The sequence below is a fragment of the Lagopus leucura genome, unplaced genomic scaffold (genome assembly GCF_019238085.1).
Source record: "Lagopus leucura isolate 7727_CA_CO unplaced genomic scaffold, USGS_WTPT01 Super-Scaffold_100029, whole genome shotgun sequence".
Classification (NCBI taxonomy): Eukaryota; Metazoa; Chordata; class Aves; order Galliformes; family Phasianidae; genus Lagopus; species Lagopus leucura.
This window is the reverse complement of record NW_024962280.1, coordinates 7,669,817-7,689,769: the sequence shown is the minus strand read 5'-3', so window position 1 is coordinate 7,689,769 and position 19,953 is coordinate 7,669,817. Positions and strand designations below refer to the sequence as shown.

At 43.9% G+C, this 19,953-nt stretch overlaps 2 protein-coding genes and 3 non-coding genes across 7 annotated transcripts; 4 read left to right on the top strand and 1 right to left on the bottom strand.

The window, feature by feature from the left end:
* Positions 1–582: 582 nt before the first annotated feature.
* Positions 583–7,470, top strand: EIF4A2 (eukaryotic translation initiation factor 4A2). Of its 2 annotated transcripts, none has more exons than XM_042881129.1 (11): positions 583–688; positions 1,475–1,520; positions 1,612–1,744; positions 2,006–2,145; positions 3,279–3,447; positions 3,539–3,648; positions 3,886–4,029; positions 4,378–4,515; positions 4,783–4,872; positions 5,110–5,189; positions 6,667–7,470. In XM_042881129.1, exons 1-11 carry the CDS (start codon positions 660–662, stop codon positions 6,809–6,811), a joined length of 1,224 nt encoding a protein of 407 aa, XP_042737063.1. In that variant the 5' UTR covers positions 583–659; the 3' UTR covers positions 6,812–7,470. The 2 variants fall into 2 exon arrangements, with proteins under 2 accessions (XP_042737063.1, XP_042737064.1); XM_042881130.1 differs by lacking the exon at positions 6,667–7,470 and adding an exon at positions 5,902–6,010.
* LOC122185517 lies at positions 1,859–1,928 on the top strand. Its single transcript, XR_006180901.1, has one exon. It is a non-coding gene; the product is annotated as a small nucleolar RNA SNORD2 (small nucleolar RNA).
* LOC122185520 lies at positions 4,074–4,254 on the top strand. The gene has a single exon (XR_006180904.1). It is a non-coding gene; the product is annotated as a small nucleolar RNA SNORA81 (small nucleolar RNA).
* Positions 4,582–4,709, top strand: LOC122185516. The gene has a single exon (XR_006180900.1). It is a non-coding gene; the product is annotated as a small nucleolar RNA SNORA63 (small nucleolar RNA).
* A 426-nt stretch (positions 7,471–7,896) lies between the features above and the next one.
* Positions 7,897–19,329, bottom strand: RFC4 (replication factor C subunit 4). Of its 2 annotated transcripts, XM_042881131.1 has the most exons (10): positions 19,106–19,329; positions 18,705–18,783; positions 14,824–14,903; positions 13,534–13,653; positions 13,144–13,287; positions 12,833–12,953; positions 11,667–11,792; positions 9,944–10,024; positions 8,462–8,578; positions 7,897–8,075 (listed from the first exon to the last, which is right to left on the bottom strand). In XM_042881131.1, exons 1-10 carry the CDS (start codon positions 19,228–19,230, stop codon positions 7,980–7,982), a joined length of 1,089 nt encoding a protein of 362 aa, XP_042737065.1. In that variant the 5' UTR covers positions 19,231–19,329; the 3' UTR covers positions 7,897–7,979. The 2 variants fall into 2 exon arrangements, with proteins under 2 accessions (XP_042737065.1, XP_042737066.1); XM_042881132.1 differs by lacking the exons at positions 18,705–18,783; positions 19,106–19,329 and adding an exon at positions 18,504–18,689.
* Between the last annotated feature and the right edge of the window lie 624 nt (positions 19,330–19,953).

Genomic DNA, 19,953 nt, shown 5'->3' with positions numbered 1-19,953 from the left:
CCGCTGCCGCTCTTTCCTTTCCTTTCCTTTCCTCTGCTCTCTGCCGGCCCCTCCCGCCCTCGCCGCGAGCTGACACGGGGAAGCCGTCCTGCACGGCGCCGGCACTTCTGTGTATGGGGTGTGGGGGGCGAGCCCCGCGATCCTCGAGGGAGCCGCTCTGCCCTGCCATCCCCGGACTGCACACGGAAAGCTTCAAAAACAACCGACGCGCTCTACATGCACGACGCAGCCATGTCGCGCACCGACCCCTCAGCGCGGCGCCCCGCGCTCCCCTCCCCCGCGCTGCAGCAGGGCCGGGGTGGGAAACCCCGTGCGGAGCGGGAGGGGGGGCGAGAGGAAGGAGTGCGTTGCCATCACGCCGCCACTGGTGCAATATCCTTCCGCGCTCCAAGGGGAGGAAAAAGTAGTCCAAGGCTCCACTGCCCTCGCGACCCCCGGGGGCCGAGAAACACCCGCTGAGAGCGCCTCACGGAGCGGGCGGGAAGGGATCGCTGGCGGAGGGGCCTCAATCGGCGGGAATTCGCGTTTTTTCGCCGCGGTGTGAGGCGTATATCCATGCGCAGAGCGGAGCGAAACGAGTCCGGCAGCGGGCGGGTATAAAAAGCGGCCGCCGCGGAAGCTTTGCCTTTTCAGTTGAGGACAGCGCTGGTCATCGGAACATGTCAGGCGGCTCCGCGGATTATAGCAGGTATGGCGCGGCGCGGAGGCCCCGGGCCCCTTCTCCGCGCGGAGCGGGCGGGATGCGGCAGAACGTGCTGCCCGGCCCCGCGCCCCCGGCCCCTCCCGCTTCCAGACGTTTCCATCCCGCGTCCCCACAGCGTTCGGCCCTTTAGCCCCTTCCCTCGGGGTTCTCGTTCGTACTGCCTATCTTTACAACCCCCCATCTCTGAAAAAGGGCTGTTTTTAGATCTGATCCATCCCTGCGCGCTGTGCGATAAAACAGAGCAGTGTTTTTGTTGGCGGGCTTTTATTTCCCCTTTTTTATTTTTCTCCACCGATTTCTCCCTTTCCCTACGATCGCTCCGGCTCCGAGGGCCGGGCGGAAGACGCGGCCATGTTCGGGGCGCTGTGCCGGCGCCTTCCTCGCTCGCCGCCCTCGGTGCCCGATTTGCGCAATCCCAGGGGTGGAGCTCTCGCGAGACTTGCTGACGCGGACGGGGGGGGGTAACGGGGGGGGGGCGGGGGGGCCCCCCCCCCCCCCCCCCCCCCCCCCCCCCCCTTCCTCCCCCCTCTCCCGCGCTGACGCCCGGCGCTGCGGTGGATCTCGCACTGCGCAGCGGCCGCCATTTCCCCGCCGCCTCCAGCAGGTGACCGGGGAGGGAGGGGGAGGCGGAGGCCGGGGGCTGCGGGGCGTCCGTCCGACGGGCCGAGGGTTTGGGCAGAGCGTCGGGGCGGCCGGCTGGCACGGAACCAGAGCACCTGCTGGGCCGATCCGTCACGGCCCGTCGCTAACGCCGGTGTTGTTCTGCCGCAGAGACCATGGCGGCCCCGAGGGAATGGAGCCCGATGGTGTCATTGAGGTGAGCGCAGTCCCCGAACCGCCCCGATGCATGGAGCTGGGCTGTGGATGGAGTAACTCGGCCAAAACTCGTTTGTTTTTCTTCATTGCAGAGCAATTGGAATGAGATTGTCGACAATTTTGATGATATGAATTTAAAGGAATCCCTTCTAAGGGGCATTTATGCTTATGGTTTTGAAAAGCCTTCAGCTATTCAGCAGAGAGCTATTATTCCATGCATCAAAGGTAGGGGAGCGATTCCTTTACCGTCAATAGTAACACATTGATTAAGAAAATGTAAAGTGAATATAATGTTCATTTTATTTCTGCATTTGTACATGTTTTTAATCTCTGTGGAACAAGTGATGTGATGGTACACCATCTTTCGGGGCTGACCTGAAATGGAGAGAACTTGTAATGCTGATCACTTATTTCAAAGGGAATGAAATGAATCTAAACGTGAATGACCAGTGTGGGAACAGTAAACGTGTATCCTACTTTTTTTAGGGTATGATGTGATTGCTCAAGCTCAGTCAGGTACTGGCAAGACAGCCACATTTGCTATTTCCATCCTGCAGCAGTTGGAGATTGATCTCAAGGAGACCCAAGCACTAGTATTGGCCCCTACCAGAGAACTGGCTCAACAGGTATTGATAGTGTAGTTAAAAAAAAAAAGCTGCTTGTGTGTTGCATAGGTTTCAGGTTTCACAACTGTGAGACTTAAGGGGCTGTAACTCATATCCATTCAGAACCCTTTTTGTGTTGAGTAATGGGGGAAATGAACGGGCTTCTGTCCCGCAAGTTCTCTGACTGCTTGAAGAGTTGTGCTGCATTTGGAGGGTGTGCTGGGGCAGGGCTGCAGGAAGCAGCTGCTCTGTTGTACACAGTTCTAAGGGAGCATCTTCAGCAAAAAAAAAAAAAGGTGTTACTCAAGTACAGTGTTCTGAGTGGAACCAAAATAGTTTTCTGAAACTACTGAAACTTGCGTGCAGTTGTGCAACATGAAAACTGCAGTGCACATGTGGTCACTTCATTGTTTTTGTAATGCTGTGATGTTTTCTTACTGTTACACTGCATGTCCATGTCACCCTCAGGGCTTGATGTTCTGTTTTAGTAAGTGGGAGTGCTTGAACAGAGCTTAAAGGATACGTAACTTTTATCATAACATAACCTAGTAATGCTGGTTTTTTAAGGTTAAGATGACCAGAGCTCAGAATAGAGTAGAAAATTGATTGCATAAAAATTGCTCTGCTTTTAAAACTAGTATATACCAAGATGCCAGTGCTGTGGTAAAGATTCTTTTTGAAGGTAAAACTAAATGTATGAGATGAGACAGAAGAAATCTTGAGAAAAATATCTGGAGGAAGAGCCTCTGACTGAAGGTTCAGTCTTGTGTTTTTTTCAGTCTGAAGGCACTGTTGAGATGAGGCAGCTTTGAAAGCCTGGCATAGATGGCAGGGCACTTTCATAAGAGTTTTCTGCAAGAGCTTTATGTGCAAATGTTAACAGCTCTTTTTTGAGGCCTTGCTTTTCTACTTAACTGGTAGTTGGGAATTGCCATTAGGTAGTTAAAACTAGTGAGAGTGAAAAGTAACTTCACAGCTGTCCTTCTGACTTGAAGTTTCTAATGAACACCTAAATAATGAGCAGAAGGGCAAAATGAGAGGCAGATCTTCACTATAGTCTGTAGAGCCACGTAATCCTTCCCAGTCCATAAGCAGCAATGATGTAGCACTGAATGTGCCAGTAGCTGCTACTCACAGAAGGGTTTTATTTCCAGATTCAAAAGGTAATTCTGGCCCTTGGAGATTACATGGGAGCAACATGCCATGCTTGCATTGGTGGCACAAATGTTCGCAATGAAATGCAGAAACTTCAGGCTGAAGCTCCACACATTGTGGTTGGAACTCCAGGCCGTGTGTTTGATATGTTGAACAGACGCTACCTTTGTAAGTACAGATTGGATTTTTCTCTGAGCACTCAGTAATGAAGTATTCTATGTTCCTCAAACTTCACAAAGTGTTTTCTTTTTGTTGATAGCACCCAAATGGATCAAAATGTTTGTTCTGGATGAAGCTGATGAAATGTTGAGCCGAGGATTTAAGGATCAAATCTACGAGATCTTCCAGAAACTAAGCACTAACATTCAGGTAAGAATCTTACATGGTGGAATTGATGGTTGCAGATTTGGTTACAGGTGTAGCTGATAACTGCTCAGTTGCTTTCCTGTCTGCCTTGACCTCAGAGAAGGTCAGGTTTGTGCTCTGACATAAACGTGGCAATGCAGTCACTGATTTTGTTAATGGTTCCAGTTCTCCTGAACAGAGTGACAGAGCAGAAACTAATGTCGTCTTTGGTGTGTGCTAACATGGAGCAATGCTTTCTAGGTTGTGCTGCTGTCAGCCACGATGCCAATGGATGTGTTGGAAGTGACCAAAAAGTTCATGAGAGAGCCCATACGTATTCTAGTGAAGAAGGAAGAACTGACTCTGGAGGGTATCAAGCAATTCTACATTAATGTTGAAAGAGAGGTTGGTGTCAGTTATGCTTCTTGTTGGAAGAGTTCAGGAATGTTACCTTCTTGTTAAAGCACTGTACTAAAATTATAGAAACTGAGGCTGAGCTTTGGTTTCTGTAATAATGCTAGTAGAGTACACGCAAGAAGAAGAAAAATGATGCACTGGATTGAAAATGACTGGGGTGGACCTCTTTCTTAATGTCCGTTGTCCTGTGTCTGAAGATCTGGTGCAACAGTTGCTGCAGAAACTTTGTGTATTGTTCTAGTTTTTTCCAGGTCATGTTAATTATAGGTGTGCAGTAGGGTATGTTTATTGATCATGGCTTTAGAGTTTTTATTTCTGTTTCTGCTGTGTGTTCAGGAGTGGAAGCTGGATACTCTCTGCGATTTGTATGAGACACTGACCATTACTCAGGCCGTTATCTTTCTGAATACAAGAAGAAAAGTGGACTGGCTTACAGAAAAAATGCATGCCAGGGACTTCACAGTCTCAGCTCTGGTAAGAATTGTTCCTCTCACTCAACTTCAGAAATGCCAGGTACATACTGAAAAGCAACGCTAACAAAAGCAGGATAAGTTATGATATAGCTGTGCAGTGCTGTATTATCGTTCCCCCTGCTTAAAGAAAAATGTTTCCTTCTATCCCTACCTGCTTAGTTCCCACAGCAGGTAGGGACGCTGGGCTTCATACATCCTCTTACTTCTGAAGGTATTCTGGTCTGCAGTACTGGAATTCCCATAGTAATTCTCACGTTCTTAACTGCAGCATGGTGACATGGACCAGAAGGAGCGGGATGTTATCATGAGAGAGTTCAGATCAGGATCAAGCCGTGTCTTGATCACTACTGACTTGCTGGTGAGTGTTACCTCACGTGAGCATGTTTTTGTTTCAATGTGGTGCCAAAAGCTTCATAATACAGTGAAGGTTCTTGTAGCCTGAACTACTGGAGCTTCTTGGAAGAGAAAAGACTATGCTCCACTATGGACTACACAGTTGTAGTTCATCACTAACAATGTAGTCAACAAAAGCAAGTGGTAAGTAATGTAATCTGAAGATTGTGACTTGCATTAAAGGTCCCGTTTTGTTTTCCAGGCTCGTGGCATTGATGTGCAGCAAGTTTCTTTGGTTATAAATTATGACCTGCCGACCAATCGTGAAAATTACATTCACAGGTTAGTTTGCTCTGTCCTCTAGTTTGTGCATTACACTGAATGCCATGTTCTGCACAGAACTTGGCACAGATCCTCACCTGCTCTTCTGTTAGTCTTTTGTCACTGAGTGTTACCCATCCATGCATACAATAACTGTAAACAAAGCAAAAAAAAAAAAAATAGCAGGAAGTAAATGCATTGGCTTTTTTATGCTTGAAAAGGCCCTGATTTGCACACAGTCCTGAGATGAGGGAGGAGCAGAGCTCTTAAGTCAATTTTTTAAAAAGCAGTGGGAAAACTTAGAAATATGCTGAGTTCAGCAGTGGCTGATCCATGTGCTGTTGAGGTGTGTGAACTGCCCCTGTGTTCCAGGTTGTAGCAGACGATGATGGTGCCATTATTGGCACAGCATCTTGCCAGCAAGGTTGTTAGCTGGATCCTAGGTCCTAGCTAATCCTCACTTGCTTTACTGCTGCTGCTCAGTCACTAGACATTAATGGTAGCAAGCCTAGTGGTTTAAATCTGTCTTCACTCCTGGAGGACTAATTGTGTTCATGTTTTGTGTGCCTTGTTTGCTCTTGGTGGCTCCTTCTGCGGTGGTATTCTCTCCTGTGTGGTGTGTGTCTTCTGGTAGCAATTTGAGTTTTGTTTCCCTAGGTTTAGTTTAACTGCTTCAGTGACTGTCCCTAAATCAAGTAAACTGTGCTTTATTACTTGATGTAAAAAAATACAGGAGTCGATAGCAGCAGTTGATGACACAAGATGGTGCTCAGAAACGGCGTTGACGTAATTTAGGACGCGGATTCGTAAGCGGCACAGTTTGAATAAAGAGCGAGTCGGTATTTATATTTCTTTTGTCATGATTATTCCCTAAGTTCTGTGAGCCATTGCTGTGTGTAGCCCTTGTTGACGAGGTGCTGTGCTGGGCAGTCCACAGGAAGGTAGAACTGATGGTGGGTGTAACTAAATTAACTGTGACGTACACTCCTAGAACAGTGAGCTTACATTTTTGTCTTCATAACAACCCTAAGTTTTCCCACTGGAAACCATCAATGTCAAAATTGACAGTGCTGTTCCATGCTATTGGATGAACCTAAGAAGTTGTGATTTTTGAAAGATGAGCATCTCTGTACTCCACATGCTTGAGACTGGATGCACGTGGTGTGGGCTTCTAATTCCTCAAAGAGGGGAGGAGGGAGAAGGAGGTCAGCATTATACTGCAGTACCGACCATTATGTGAAGATCTTACTTTGCAGCCAAAAGCGTAACCTTTTCTGCTCCGCTACTCTCCATAGGATGGACACTGCTATACTGTTGGCACTAACTGCTAGTTTTTCCTAACCAAGGTGACGGTCAGCAGCTAGTCCAGTAAGCACAGCACACACTGGCCACTGGCAGATAAAAACAGGAGTTAATGAATGGATCTCTTCATTTTTAAAGTGTTTCAAGTGAATGGAGCAGTTAACCTGTGCGTAAATGCCTTCTCTGTTGTGTGCAGGATTGGCCGAGGAGGTCGCTTTGGCAGGAAGGGTGTGGCTATAAACTTTGTCACTGAAGAGGACAAGAGGATTCTGCGTGATATTGAGACATTCTACAATACTACAGTGGAGGAGATGCCAATGAATGTGGCTGATCTCATTTAATCCCTGGAGAGGAGATGGTTTGAATGCAGTGCTCGCTGTTGCTGAATAGGCGATTCACTTGCATTGTGCTTCTTTCTTTGGGGATATATTGAATCTTGTCTCAATGCTCATAACGGATCAGAAATACAGATTTTTGATAAGCGAAGCGACTTTTTGTCGTGAGCTCTTGTGGGGAAAGCCATTGGCTTTATCCACTTTAGGGTTAGACTGTTGGGGTTGGGTGGAAAGTCATGGGGTCTGTAAATTTTTTCTTTATTAGAAATTTATTTCCTAGTTCCATAGAAGTGGTTGTATTAGATGTTCTTTATCATTTAATAATTTACTTATGGACTAAAAGATATAAGTGCTGTATAAAATCAGCCAATTATGTTAAACTAGCCTACCTTCCTTTATTGTATGTACTTACCCTTCAGATTGAATTGGAAAGGCCTTTCAAAATCTCAAAACTTTTATAAGAGCATTAAAATGCATTTTTGTTTGATATGTATTTATTCAATAAAGTATTTAATTAGTGGTAAGTGTGATCTGGACCCTGTTGCTAAGCCCCAGCAAGCAAGCAATCATACTATTGTCTTAGTTAGGGTTAAACCCAGTAAAATTTGCCATATTGCACATGTCTTAATGAAGTTTGAATGTTCAATAAAATACTTCTATATTCACTTGCAGTGTAAGTCTTCTTGCAGATGGTTGGGCCTTACTAATGGGTGAGCAGCTATGTCACTTCCTGGGGGAGCTCAACCTCTATTTCTCATACTGCATGCAGTTGAGAACAGGGTCAGTTGTGGGTAGTGCATTGTGAAAGAAAGCATGGATTTAAGGGTACAGCAAATGCTAGCAGCCTTTAAAATTCACTTGTAACTGAAATGAGCCCTGGCTATTTGTCACCTAATGCAGTATACTTTTTTCACTCACCCCATCAAATCTGTTTATTGTAAAGTGCTTCCTGCTACATTTAATGTCACAGGCTCTGGTAAAAAATGCTCCAGTGGCTGAAGTGCTTCCTTCTTTAATCCTCTTTCCAAAGGGCCCACACTCCATTAAGCTAATAGGTCACTCTCCCATTTCTTTTAATCAAACCATGACTATTTACTGAGCAGTTACTTTATTGTAAAAGCAATACAAAAGTAGGCAGATCCCACAACCACCAAGGTAACTGCTGCTGGAGGAGCTAGGTGTTTCGTGTTAGCTGCTGCATCACAAGTGCACACAGACTTATCAACTGCAAGTACTCATCAGCACCATCCGCCAAGCATTTGTCCACTTCCTGCAATCAGAAGTGAGAGGTTAAAACCCTTTACAAACTGTTATGAGCCAGCTGTCCCCTATTACAAGGGAGAGCAACCTGGCTAAGTTGGCAACTGGTTAATTGTTTGGCTCCAACTTCTCCAGTGCTCACACACTGTGTCCCTCTCAGCCCGCACCAGGAAAAACACACTTTCTCAAGGCCAAGACTTCACAGTTCATAAATAGTAAGGGAGATGCACCATTCACGCTGCAACTGACAGGGTGGTTAATCAGTTCTACCTGGTTTACACAAGGAATTACTGGAAAGTATAAATCAGAGCTAAATACATGAGAAAAAAAAAAGGAGAAATTAAGCACTGTGGACTAACAACTTCTTTCCCCTAAAAAGAGAAACTACCAACTTACTGCAAGCTTCTCAACAATGATTGATTTCTGCTTGTCACTGAAGTCTTCGCTCTCAACAACAAGATCATGAAGCTGGCTTATGAGCTGAGCAACAGCATAGCCCTCGTTTATAAGATTCTGTGTAAGGGTAGAAGAAAACGGAAATAATTAAGCAGTAAACACAGGAAAATGGCCAATCTGAGGAACTGTGTGAACCAGAAGACACTACTGGAACCTATTGTGGAACTTGATGTTGTGCAGGTCAAGTCAGTTTACGTGCAGCCCAGCATCCTGCCTCACAGTCACCCAAAGTAGCAGCAAGGAGCACAGCAGGCATAGTGCAATGTTCACCTAAACGCTGTCCCAGCTTCAGACAACTCACATCAAGGATTTTGTTAGCTGGAGGCACTCTGAGCAACCTCTGAGGAACCTGTCCAAACTCTCTCTAAAATTAGGAAAGCTCAGCATCCACAGCACCATGTGACAGAGTTTCACAGCCTTCACATTTTGAAGTGCAGCCAATTTTGATTTATTTTCTTCATCTGGTAGTGGGTAACCTCAGACATATAGAGAACTGTAAGGCCAGAAGCTTTTAAATTAAAAACTGTGGCTACTGAAGATACCATTTTGTTGTTGTGAAACCAGTAGTGCCATGTGGCAGTAAATAGTGAGAAGAGTATCCATTAAGCCATTTAAGCAGACAGAAGTCTAGGAAAATAGAGAAGTGCAATCTGGTACAAAACACAGAGTACCATGCTTTATAAAAGCACGCACTCAAATTGTGTCAGTTGTTCACCAAGTGCTGATATTGAAGCAAAACCCCCACTGTAGCAGGGAACGGTGCAGGACACTCAGCTTCACCAGGGATTCCTCCTAGATTCAAGATCCAGTTCATCACCATCTAAACTCGAACTCACGATATTAGGAACTTCACATTCTTCAGAGTAGAACTTCTGTTTGTATTAAAGAAAATAAATCCACCCCCCTAAACCAGCAGCCTGTGCCTTCTCCAGCAAGATCTATTTTAAGTCACTGCAGTTGGTAAGACAAACTTACTGTACTGTAAGATTAACATGAATTATTTTAAGACCTAAGGCTTATTACAGCTTTATTTGGATACTTCTCATCTAACACAGCCTCTGTGTTGCTATGTAGGTGAGTAGTTCAGAGACTAGTCCTGTCCACTGAAGATGCAATTCTAAAGCTCTGAGCTAAGTGTCTCACTATGAATTCCTGCTGTGCCTGACCTTGTCTAACAGCTCTACATGCCATCAGTTTAGTTCAGGAAAAGGACAGTTAACTGGTAGGGAATCTTGTTTTGCTGCTTTCACAACTTCCTCAGCAGGGAGAGCTCAGCATACTATCAGGTGAAAGCCGTGCCTCTTGAAACGCCCCTCCTGACTGATGTGATGCCACATGGCTCTCAGCAGCAGAGCCATAAGAATGGATTCACCGGGCAGTGACCTAGAAAGATATGCAGGCTGGAGCACTCAGGGGCTCTACCTTTGCTGCTGTTTCCAGTTTCTCAAATGAACCACTCCAACAGGCAGATAGCAGTCCATCTATTGTTTCTCTTGGGATGACCTGCAACAAGAAGTTACATTTCTTACTTTCAACTGGGTGCACTCAGAATTCAGCCAGGACTGAAGCTGATGTTTACAGCAGCAAACATGAACTGTCCATAAAGGAGACCACTTTGTTCTTCTACTCACCACACCACTCTCAAGTTGCTGAGACAGACTAGATAACTTTTTTTTTTTTTTTTTTTTTTAAATAAACAACTGAGAGCTCACCTTTACTATTTGTTCTATGTTGGGGATATTAAGAACTACATAAAGGTAGAGAATTGTCAAAGCCATTTTTCAAATCAAAACAATCATTTATTTGGGGCACTAAATGCAAGACTTCATTTATCAGGCAATGCTTTCTGTACCGTACTGCACCAAAGGAACACAGCAAATCAATTTTCTCTCCAATGATGCAATAGGGACAATATTTAAAAAAAAAAAAAAAAAAGCCCCTTGAAAAAGATCAGTCAATAAATTGGAAGAGAAAAGTTGACAGATGCCATTATTTATCTCAGAGCAGGGAGTACTGATGACATTCTCCCCTCTACACATCATCATTGCTGTCAGCTGAATGTCTGCTTTCAAAGCTTCTTTATTTGTTTTCTGTCCTAAGATTACCTCACCCTGTGAAAGGCCTGTATGACCAAAAACTTGAAAGTCTTTATGGAGATGCAGAGTTGTGTTCCTTCTGCTGAACTAAGTACTATTCAATAAGCTGTCAAATGGAATTTTATGCTTCTCCTTCCTATTATGTTTTCTTTCTAAGAAGCCTAATAACTCTTAGAAGGCTAAAAAGGCTTCTTAGAAATGACTTACATTTACCTGTAAGTGAACTCCAGCTCTTTTCATACAGCCAGATGCTGTGTGTGAACTGAACAGTTCACTGAAAATGTAAAAGAAAAGCCACAACTGTTCTATGAAACACACACAGTAGCCACTGCCTGTTCCCATTCCATTCCTCTCAGCCTCCACAATCAGTCACTACAGTGACACCTTCAAAGGAATGGTGTCCATCATTAAAGCCAATTCACTTTTTCAGTTTTTCAAGTCCTAATCTTACATTTCTTGCTTTAGAGGTGTTTCGTTGCCACAGAAACATCTTCACATCAGCTTTTTAAAAGCTATTTTCTCCCAGAATTCTGCTCCCCCTGTCAATATTATCTATATCACTCTGGATGAAATCTCTGCTGTTTCTGTAAAAAGCCAATTTGCACAGATACCCTGAGAAACACTCCTGCTGTGGACATCAAGTTGAAAGCACGTTGCTACTGAAAGACATTCCTCCATGGTATTTCCAAACCATCCAGAGACAACCTACATACTCACACAGACAAAAAAACCCACATGCACTAAGACATGTCCTACACAAGGCAATATATTTTGCATTCACAGAGAGAATACTTCAAGTTCAAATTAAGCATGTTTTACATTTTCCCTTTACATACAGAAGTTGGTATTAACTTGCATTATAATAATTGTGTAGAACCAGGCAGCCCTTTAAATCCTGAGGGACTTTGTATCAGAACCCTACTGACAAAGCTAATATACATAAAACCATTGTCTTAATGGAACTTTGACCAAAGGCAGAGATAGGAAGAATACTTTGTACACAAACAATATCAGACTTACTACAGGAGAAGCTGTAAAACAAAGCTTACCCCAGCAATTTCAGTAACAGTCTTCTCTGTGATCTCCTTCCCACCCATCAAGCGAGTGGCACTTTGAAGGTAAGTAATGGCTTTTCTTAAGTCCCCATCTGACACTTTAACAAGGTAAGATATTGCCTGAAAGATCACATGAGAAAATGCCAAGTTATATTTTCACTGTTAATTAAGATACAGTAGACTTCCTCAACAAACTGACTTTAGAACATCAGACAAACCTGAAGCAGATGGTCACAGACAGCCTCAATACACAAGTTACAGTGCAACCTATCACAGAATGGCCAGGGTTGGAAGGGACCTCAAGGATCACAAATCTCCTACCCCCTGCCACATGCAGGGCCTCCAACCTCCCTATTTAATACCAGACCAGGCCTATCTGCTAATATAAATGCTACTGCAGACCTAATGCAGAGAGAAGATCTCACAACCAGGATTTTATGCTGCAAATGTCACCAAGCTTTTCCCAAGTTACTTGTCTCGTAACTGAAATGAAACTCAGGACAGCAGTGCACAGTAACACAATGATCCACTGCTTTACCCACACTTGTATTTGTATTTTAACTGTGGCAACTTGTGTTACTCACGTGGCTTTTGTGAAGCAACATATTCAGAAGGGGCAAAGTGATACACAGTGGAGTGAATTACAGCTAGCACTTCAGCCCATATAAAGAGGTAGAGATAGAACTGAAGTACCAGATTTGAACAACATAAATGAACAAACATAACCTAGCAGAACATTTCTTTTGTCACTACTTGTGTTTGCCAGTCTTAAAATCTCATTGTGATTAACAAATCTTGAGTAGCTGCAAGCATAATCCAGAAAGTGTAAGCGCTGGGTACACCACAAATTATACAGCTGTAAGCACTGCAAACACATGCTGGATATTTCAGACTGAAGTATGGATTTAAGTTCAGTAAGTTATACTCAGTATAGAGCAAAAAGCCCAACAGTTTTTCCCCTAATCTACTCTGGTAGACAGTTTGATTTTAAGATGACCTTGAAAATTCCACCCCCATCTGTGTGGTGAGAATAACATCCAAATTATTTTCAACATGATATTTAGTACAATTGAGAAGTCTAGAAAGCTGTGCTGGCTCAGGTCCTTGTGCTGCAATGCAGTTATGCACTGGATTAAACAATAATATTACTCAGTAATCACCTCACTAGTGATTTTCACATTTTCCTTCTCAGAAACACCCAATAGCCTCTGTTGCTGGATTTCGTCTGACAAAGGTTTGAAACGGAATTTGGAGCATCGAGATGTTAAAGGTTCGATTATTCTGAAAAAGAAAAATGCTTGCCAAATGATTACATGGTCACATTCATGCAGATGAAGCTACGGAGGCAAACAGAAACAAAGCATAACACTATAAAATAATATATAAGTTGAAACCTAAGCAAAGCAAAAAAGGAAGTACTGAGTAGGAAGAAGAGTAACAAGTTCAAATAAGCAACAAATTCCTTCCACACCTGCTGATGTAGTTACAAATAAGGCAAAAACGTGTTGTTTTAGATTCTTTTTCCATTGTGCGTCTTAAGGCTGCCTGGGCTGCTGAGGTCATAGAGTCTGCTTCATCCAGGATCACAATCTTAAAAGGAGGACAAACTTCACCACTGGAAGATAAGAAATCTGTTATCCAGGAGACACACAGTCAGGTTAAAATATCAGTAAGTCATATTTTATGTGAAGTTCCATCAAGTCAAAGCTTAGCAGAGTACTGCACGCACTGCGAGCTCGACTGCAGTGCTCACTCCAGAGCAGGGTGAGAATTATGAAGCTCACCTGAATAAAAACAATCATGAGATTTGTCCTAAGCAGGAAAGTCCACCAAACAGAGCCAGCTCAGGTTCAGCACTTACTCTGCTCGGCTTCCAGACGCCGTGAGCTGAGCAAAAGCCTTCACTTTCTCACGGATCACCTGTATCCCACGCTCATCAGAGGCATTCAACTCCAGGACTCTTTGTCGGAATAGTTCAGGCCTGTAACATTTTTATTGCAGCACGTTAGCTGTTATTGCTTGTAACAGTGTGTGACAAAGAATACCAACAATCCTTCCAGCCTTTTTGAACCAGATATTGTTTCTGCTAGTATTTATAACCTACTTTGGTACAGCACAATAAAGATGAAATCATTCACGCCTTGTATGAATCTCAATTAGGTGTTCTTAAAATTGACTCCCAGGCTGCCAAAAACAATGAAGCATAAAATTACAACAGTTACCCAGGAAAAAGCAACGGAAGCTGTCTTGATAACCACAGAGCACTGTACTGTGTGTCCTACTTATATGCTGTGAGCAATGTGGAAGAAACAGTTAAATCTCCAGGTCTGGTCACTGGGGGTGGTCTGCACTGCAATACTACCAGAACAGTAAACACATAGAAAATATGAAACAGGTAGAATTTAGCAGCACTACCATACAGCTGCACCTCTGATTTAAAATAAATAAAACTGAATACAGGGGATTTTGAGTTCTGGGAATTCAGATTATCACATAATGAAGAGTTGTCTAGAATTTATCCTCTCAAACACTGAAGACAGAGGGGAAAGAGCCACCATAATCAGCATTAGATTCCATTATACCAACAAGCATTCTTGTGCATTTTTTGCTTATTGATCAGGCTGAAACACTTCTCAAAACATGTTATAATTCTCTTAGTGAAAGTACGCAGAGTTCACAAAAGCTATAACATGCTGAAAGTTGGCCTGAGCCCCAGGATTACTTCCTGCCATAACTCAATGCATGCAGCAGAAAGACTGAGATACAGACATTTTGTGAAGGAAGATGTGTTTAGCTAACAGCTTACTGAATAAATCGTCAAAACTGGAGTTCTTCTACAAAGTTCAGCACAGCACATGCAAACCATCTCTTTTCATACTCTTTTCTGCTAATGAACACTTGGTTAAAGGTACACAGGGTTACCATGGCTGTTAAACTCAAGTATGTATTGCTGGCCATGATGGTAACCATGAGTTAACCGGGTTGAGAGAGACAGCTGATGTTAGAACTGAAGCAGAACATGAAGCCATTCTTGAGTAAGAATATATGAGAAAGTTTCCAGAAGTGACATAAGAAGAGGCAACAACCAGAGACACACAATTAGAAGACATGTGATTGTTGCTTATACCAATGCAACACAATTCTAGCTTACCCAAAGAGTTCTCGGGCAGCTGCTAAAATAGTGGAGGTCTTTCCAGTTCCAGGCGGGCCATAGAACAGCAGATTGGGAAGCTGGAACAGTAAGGCATATTTAAAAAAAAAAAAAACAACAAAAACCAAACACAAACAAGCAAACAAAACAGGAAAATCTACTGAGAATCTGAGCACCTGACAGAAACTACCTACTTCTGCTGAACAATACAAAGACTCCCACTTTTAGGTCTTTGCATGCAGTGCTCTGAAGGAAAATAAACAGTTGTTCTTTTCAAGAATGCACACACAAGCTATTTGGTGGCAACATCACACAGATGCTTGCAAGAACTGGCTGGAATGCATAGCATTGGCAAATATCCAAAGAATCCAAAGATTTTTCAAAGGAAGAAACCTGTGTCATTTCTCAAAGAGATTAACTTAACAGATCTTTCAAATATTTTCACTAATGACATTAGGATGAGAAACGGGAATGCACTAAAGAAGCACACTGACATGGGAAGATGAAAGAAGCACAGGGAAGACCACAATAATATTTATAGGATAATACCTAGGAGCACAACATATAAAACTTCCTTATCACTAAATGTCTGCTGGGTGTCTGGAATTCACAAGCTGGAAATAAAACAAAAGCTGACCTCATTTGTCTGTCACAGGGCTGTTCCTGTACGCCTCACCACTGTAACACTGAGCTCCTAGGATGCACGTTTTCATACAAACGGACAATTAGTAAAACTAACACAAGGCTAACAAGACATTACCTGGGAAACCACAGACAATTTCTAACTGGAAAATGTTATTAAAGGAATGGAGGATTTATTTTACGAGAAATTCCTTTATTTATTTTTAAGAGTTGCCCAGGAAAAGGAGAGCAAGTATCCACTGACCCCATAGATGTATCAGAGCAACAGCAACAGGGAGAGCACAAAGCCGGCAAAAACCAAAGTCTGTAAGTTAGCCATGATTTAATTTTGGATGAAATCAAGCAGCGCTGGAGCTAGACATCTCTGCAAGTAGTCCTTCAAATAAACTATCACGTTGTGTTTTAAAACAACTGCTTTTGACAGTAGATGTTCCAGTTCCACATTCTTAGAACAGCAATAATATAAACCTCTCCTGCCTGACTTATTTTTGGTTCATGTTCTATTTCTAAAGATTCAACTGAAGTTAAAGAATTTTATGCTGAATATAGCAAGCAATGCAGACAGAATCAGAACAGAAAAGCCAAAGACATCTAAAGAGCAGAGTGAAACGCAGGGATGTATGATCCACAGTCAGAAAATGAAACAGACAGACCTCTTACGCAACAAGCATTTCATTTTAAAAACTAAGGTAAGACAGAAGAAACATAACTGTGTACGTGCTGGAAAAGTATGGATGGCAGAATTTCATCACTTTATTATAAAAAGCACATTGAGCTTTCCCTGCTCTTTCTGCCAATCATTTGTTGCTTGGTTCCCTGGCTAATGAAAACTAAACAGTACTCAAGACAAACACAGGGTTTTTCAAGTCTAATTAAACCCCACAGCATCATTGTCTCCCTATATATAGTTTTAAGAAATCTCCATGGAGAGGAAATGCTTCCTAAACAACAACAGAAAATTCACCCCAGCCATGTTAGCACACTGCACAAGCAGACATTTTGTGGAGTTGTGTTTTCAAGATTCACGATTCCATGGCTCTGTGCTAATTCACACTAATTCTCAAAACAAGCATTAGCTGCTTGAAAGCTTTAACAGGAATCAGTGTTTCTGAGTTTGTGAAATCCATGCTGCTACTACTGCTTTGGGCTCAACCCCTTTTATGCTTATTTCTCACTGAGGTTATCACCAGTATTTACACTGCTTTGTCAATCAGCACAGCCTCATCCTTCATGCAACTCCTGTGGCTCTAATTTTAACTGACTGTAACCTGAGCTGGTTTAACCATTGCTCCAGGCCCGCTGGGGAAGGCAGGATACCTGCAGGCACTGCCCGCTCAAGGGAATTGCCACAAGCAGGAGAAGCCTCAAATACCTGTCTACAAGTTTCACAAGTGAGGATGTAAACCAAAATTACAGCCCTACTCTTACCTTTCTAGGTTCTCTATCAGTAAAATATAATCTAGTAATTGAAAATTAAAGAACACCATAACATATGTCAGTTTCTCTGAAAAAAGCAGCAACAAAAACAGAAATCAATGTCTCTAGCTCAAAACCACCTGGACTCTGATCTTTCCAGTTTATAACAAGAGAGATGCTTGCTATTCTAGACTGAGATATACTGCAATTTTAGAAATCCTGCCCTACTTAGCAACTACAAAACCAGGGCCTACAAATACTTAAAAGCAATTCAACAGAGGACCGACTTTCCATTTGCAACAGTAAGGTTTAAATAAAGCACATGACACAAGCTTAGCACATCATCACAGCTGTTTCTTTGATCCCATCAGATCTCCAAATTCAGTAAGAACTCCTGACACAAGAGTCAGCCACTCAGAGTTTAAATTACACTTTTGCCTTTTTGACAGAATGAGTTCTTTCAAGAATTATCAAAACCATCTAAAATTTTGAAAGCATCAAATATTTGAACAACTCACAATTTTGTTCTCAAATGGCTTGCTGAGCTTGGGTAGCTATCGTAAAATACAGAGCCTGTAGCCACCATAGAAAGGAGTTATAATTTGCCTTTTTTCAACTCAGGAGGCAAAAAGTCAGCACAAGTGCACAAGGCTCATGACGGAGATACGTGGCTGATCCAGAAGCAAAGGGTTTTAAATAGCTGCTACTCAAAATAGAACTTGACAACCCATCACCTAAGCAACACTGCAAGACTGATGTGTCCAGATAGAAGAGATGACAGAACTCAGTTCTCTTCAGCCATTAACAGTGCCTTACTAATTTCTAGAACTATACAAATACTAAAATACAGCAGCGTTGCTGTTGAGACCTAGATTTTCAAGGATGCAACATTACACAATAAGGTCATAACCGTGTCCTTAAAATAATCTGAATCTGGAGACATGGACTAAATAAGTTACACAAGTCTTTCCCAATTCCATCATCCCAGCTCCATTTTAACCCCCATACTCAAATATAAAATACTTCAGCTTCTGCATGTTCTGATTAAATGAATATTTTCAGGTATAAACAGTCTCAAGCTAATCAAAATGAGAATTGTTTCAATGTAAGAGTTCCAAACACCAAAGACTATGGATACACATCGCACATCAGAGTACAAATAAGTGAAAGGGTTCCTCCATAACTCTCTGAAAAGCCTAACATAGTTTTTATAGCTCTCAGTGAGCAGATATCCACATCACAACTGCTCTTTTTGGAACATCCTTACCAACCAGTTCAGCTAGCATTGGCTGTCCACAGAAACAGAGCCATTTTTGGAGCACAAGAATACCCCTTCTAGGTGAAATCCGGAGCTAAAGAAGTGTCAACATGTACGTAAGGAAGGGATTTTCCACACTTGGGGAGTAGGAGTGGGGAAAAAAAAAAAAACAACACAAAAACAAGAAACACGTTTAGCTTTTTCTTAGTAAATCACTCAAACTGATTAGCAATAACTGGCAACCTAAGTTGTTCGATGAAAAGTTTCCCCTCCACTCTTTGTCATAAATGACAGAAGCATCAGCTGAATAACATCTAGAAAACAAAAGCTTCTGCAGCACTGAAATTATTAACAGGAAGTTTACCAGTTCAGATTTCTCAGAAAAATTCCAATGTGTCACAGTGCTCTGAGAGCTGGAAGCAGCAGAGACACCGCACTGCTCACCACGTGCCATTGGAAGTCACTTCGTTAGCCTGGAGAATCAGCCATAGCCAAACTGGAAAAGGGAAGTCCCCACCACTGCCTACATGTTCTGTGCTCAGGCAGACGTTACGGCAGCACTCACATCAGCGCCTTCCAAGGACTTTTTCAGCACAGCAACAACTTCATCCTGGAAAGCGACCTCATCCACGTTTTTGGGGCGACTAAAGAGAAAGACATCAAATGCGGTTTATTACCAGTTTCTGCGGGAATGGAAATTGAGAAAGACAACATTCCCCTTCCTGATGACGTCGATGCCAAAGAGCTACAGTAAATTTCGCAGCCGAGGCCAGAATCCCAACAGGAACTCAGCCAGACGCCTCCGGTCTGCCTCCCCGCGGTGACCCGACAGCTCAGCTTACGTTCAGCCGTCTGTGCTGAACATAGAACACCGCCCCGCGCTCATTTCTGGAGCGCAACTGTCTCCCAGCGGAGACACCTACAGCCGCGACCCGCCCCACAGCCCCCAGCCCGGCAGGCCCTTACTATTTCTCCACCCAGGGGACGGGTTTGAGCCTCTTGCCTTCCCCGCTGCTCCCCGCCGCGCTCCTCTCCTTGGCGGCTGGAGGCTTGGTGCTGATGGAGGACGGGCCTTTGAGGAAGGCCTGCATGGCTCCTCGCCGTCCCCTCAGCTCGGCGCGGTCGTTAAACCCAGCGCAACACGACGCGCACGATCCCAACGCCGCGCGCGCCCCGCAACAGCTTCCCGCCAAGCCGCCGCCACTCAAGGCGAAGTGGGACCACTTCCGCCTGCTGAGAGCCAATCACAGCGCCCCCACTCGGCGGAGAGGGCGGGCCCACCGGCAGTGCAGCGACTGCGCCGCTGTCTGAGGACCGTGAGGTGAGGGCGAGGAGCGCCATGTTGGCACCGCCCCTCGGGGCGGTACCAGGGGCCAGATGGGCGGCTGGCGCCTCCTCCTTCTCGCTGACCTTACCAAATGCCGTTTCTCCAACAACAACAAAAAGATTTAAAAACAAAGAAAGAGAAAAACCGTGCAGCGCCGAAAGCAAGCGGTGGAGGGGCCCTTCCTGTCAGGATGCGGGAGCTGAGGCGGCTGAGCTGCGCCCTGAGGGGAGAGCTCTGAAGAGGAGCTCCGAAAGCCCCAGTGCCTGCCCTGCCCCGCTGGCATCGCGCTGCAGGGCAGCCGCTGCTCGGACCTGTGCCGTCCCTCGCTGCTATGAGAGCAGCTCCCCCACGTGTACAAAGCGGGGCTTATATGTGCCAAAGTTACCGGTTAACCAAAGGAGAATCTTTGCATTTTCCGTTACTTCCCATGAAAGCAAAAGCAGAATTAGAACAAGGATTTAAAATGAAGGATGTGGTTGATGGGACG

Excerpts from the sequence above, each read along its gene's own strand:
- RFC4 (XM_042881131.1), bottom strand. The coding sequence starts at position 19,230 with ATGCAGGCCTTCCTCAAAGGCCCGTCCTCCATCAGCACCAAGCCTCCA. Across the intron at positions 18,784-19,105 it reads GTCCCCTGGGTGGAGAAATA|TCGCCCCAAAAACGTGGATG; the intron begins GTAAGGGCCTGC and ends CTTTCTCTTTAG. Across the intron at positions 12,954-13,143 it reads ATTTGTAACTACATCAGCAG|AATAATCGAACCTTTAACAT; the intron begins GTGTGGAAGGAA and ends TTTCTTTTTCAG.
- EIF4A2 (XM_042881129.1), top strand. The coding sequence starts at position 660 with ATGTCAGGCGGCTCCGCGGATTATAGCAG. Across the intron at positions 1,745-2,005 it reads TATTATTCCATGCATCAAAG|GGTATGATGTGATTGCTCAA; the intron begins GTAGGGGAGCGA and ends TACTTTTTTTAG. Across the intron at positions 4,030-4,377 it reads ACATTAATGTTGAAAGAGAG|GAGTGGAAGCTGGATACTCT; the intron begins GTTGGTGTCAGT and ends CTGTGTGTTCAG.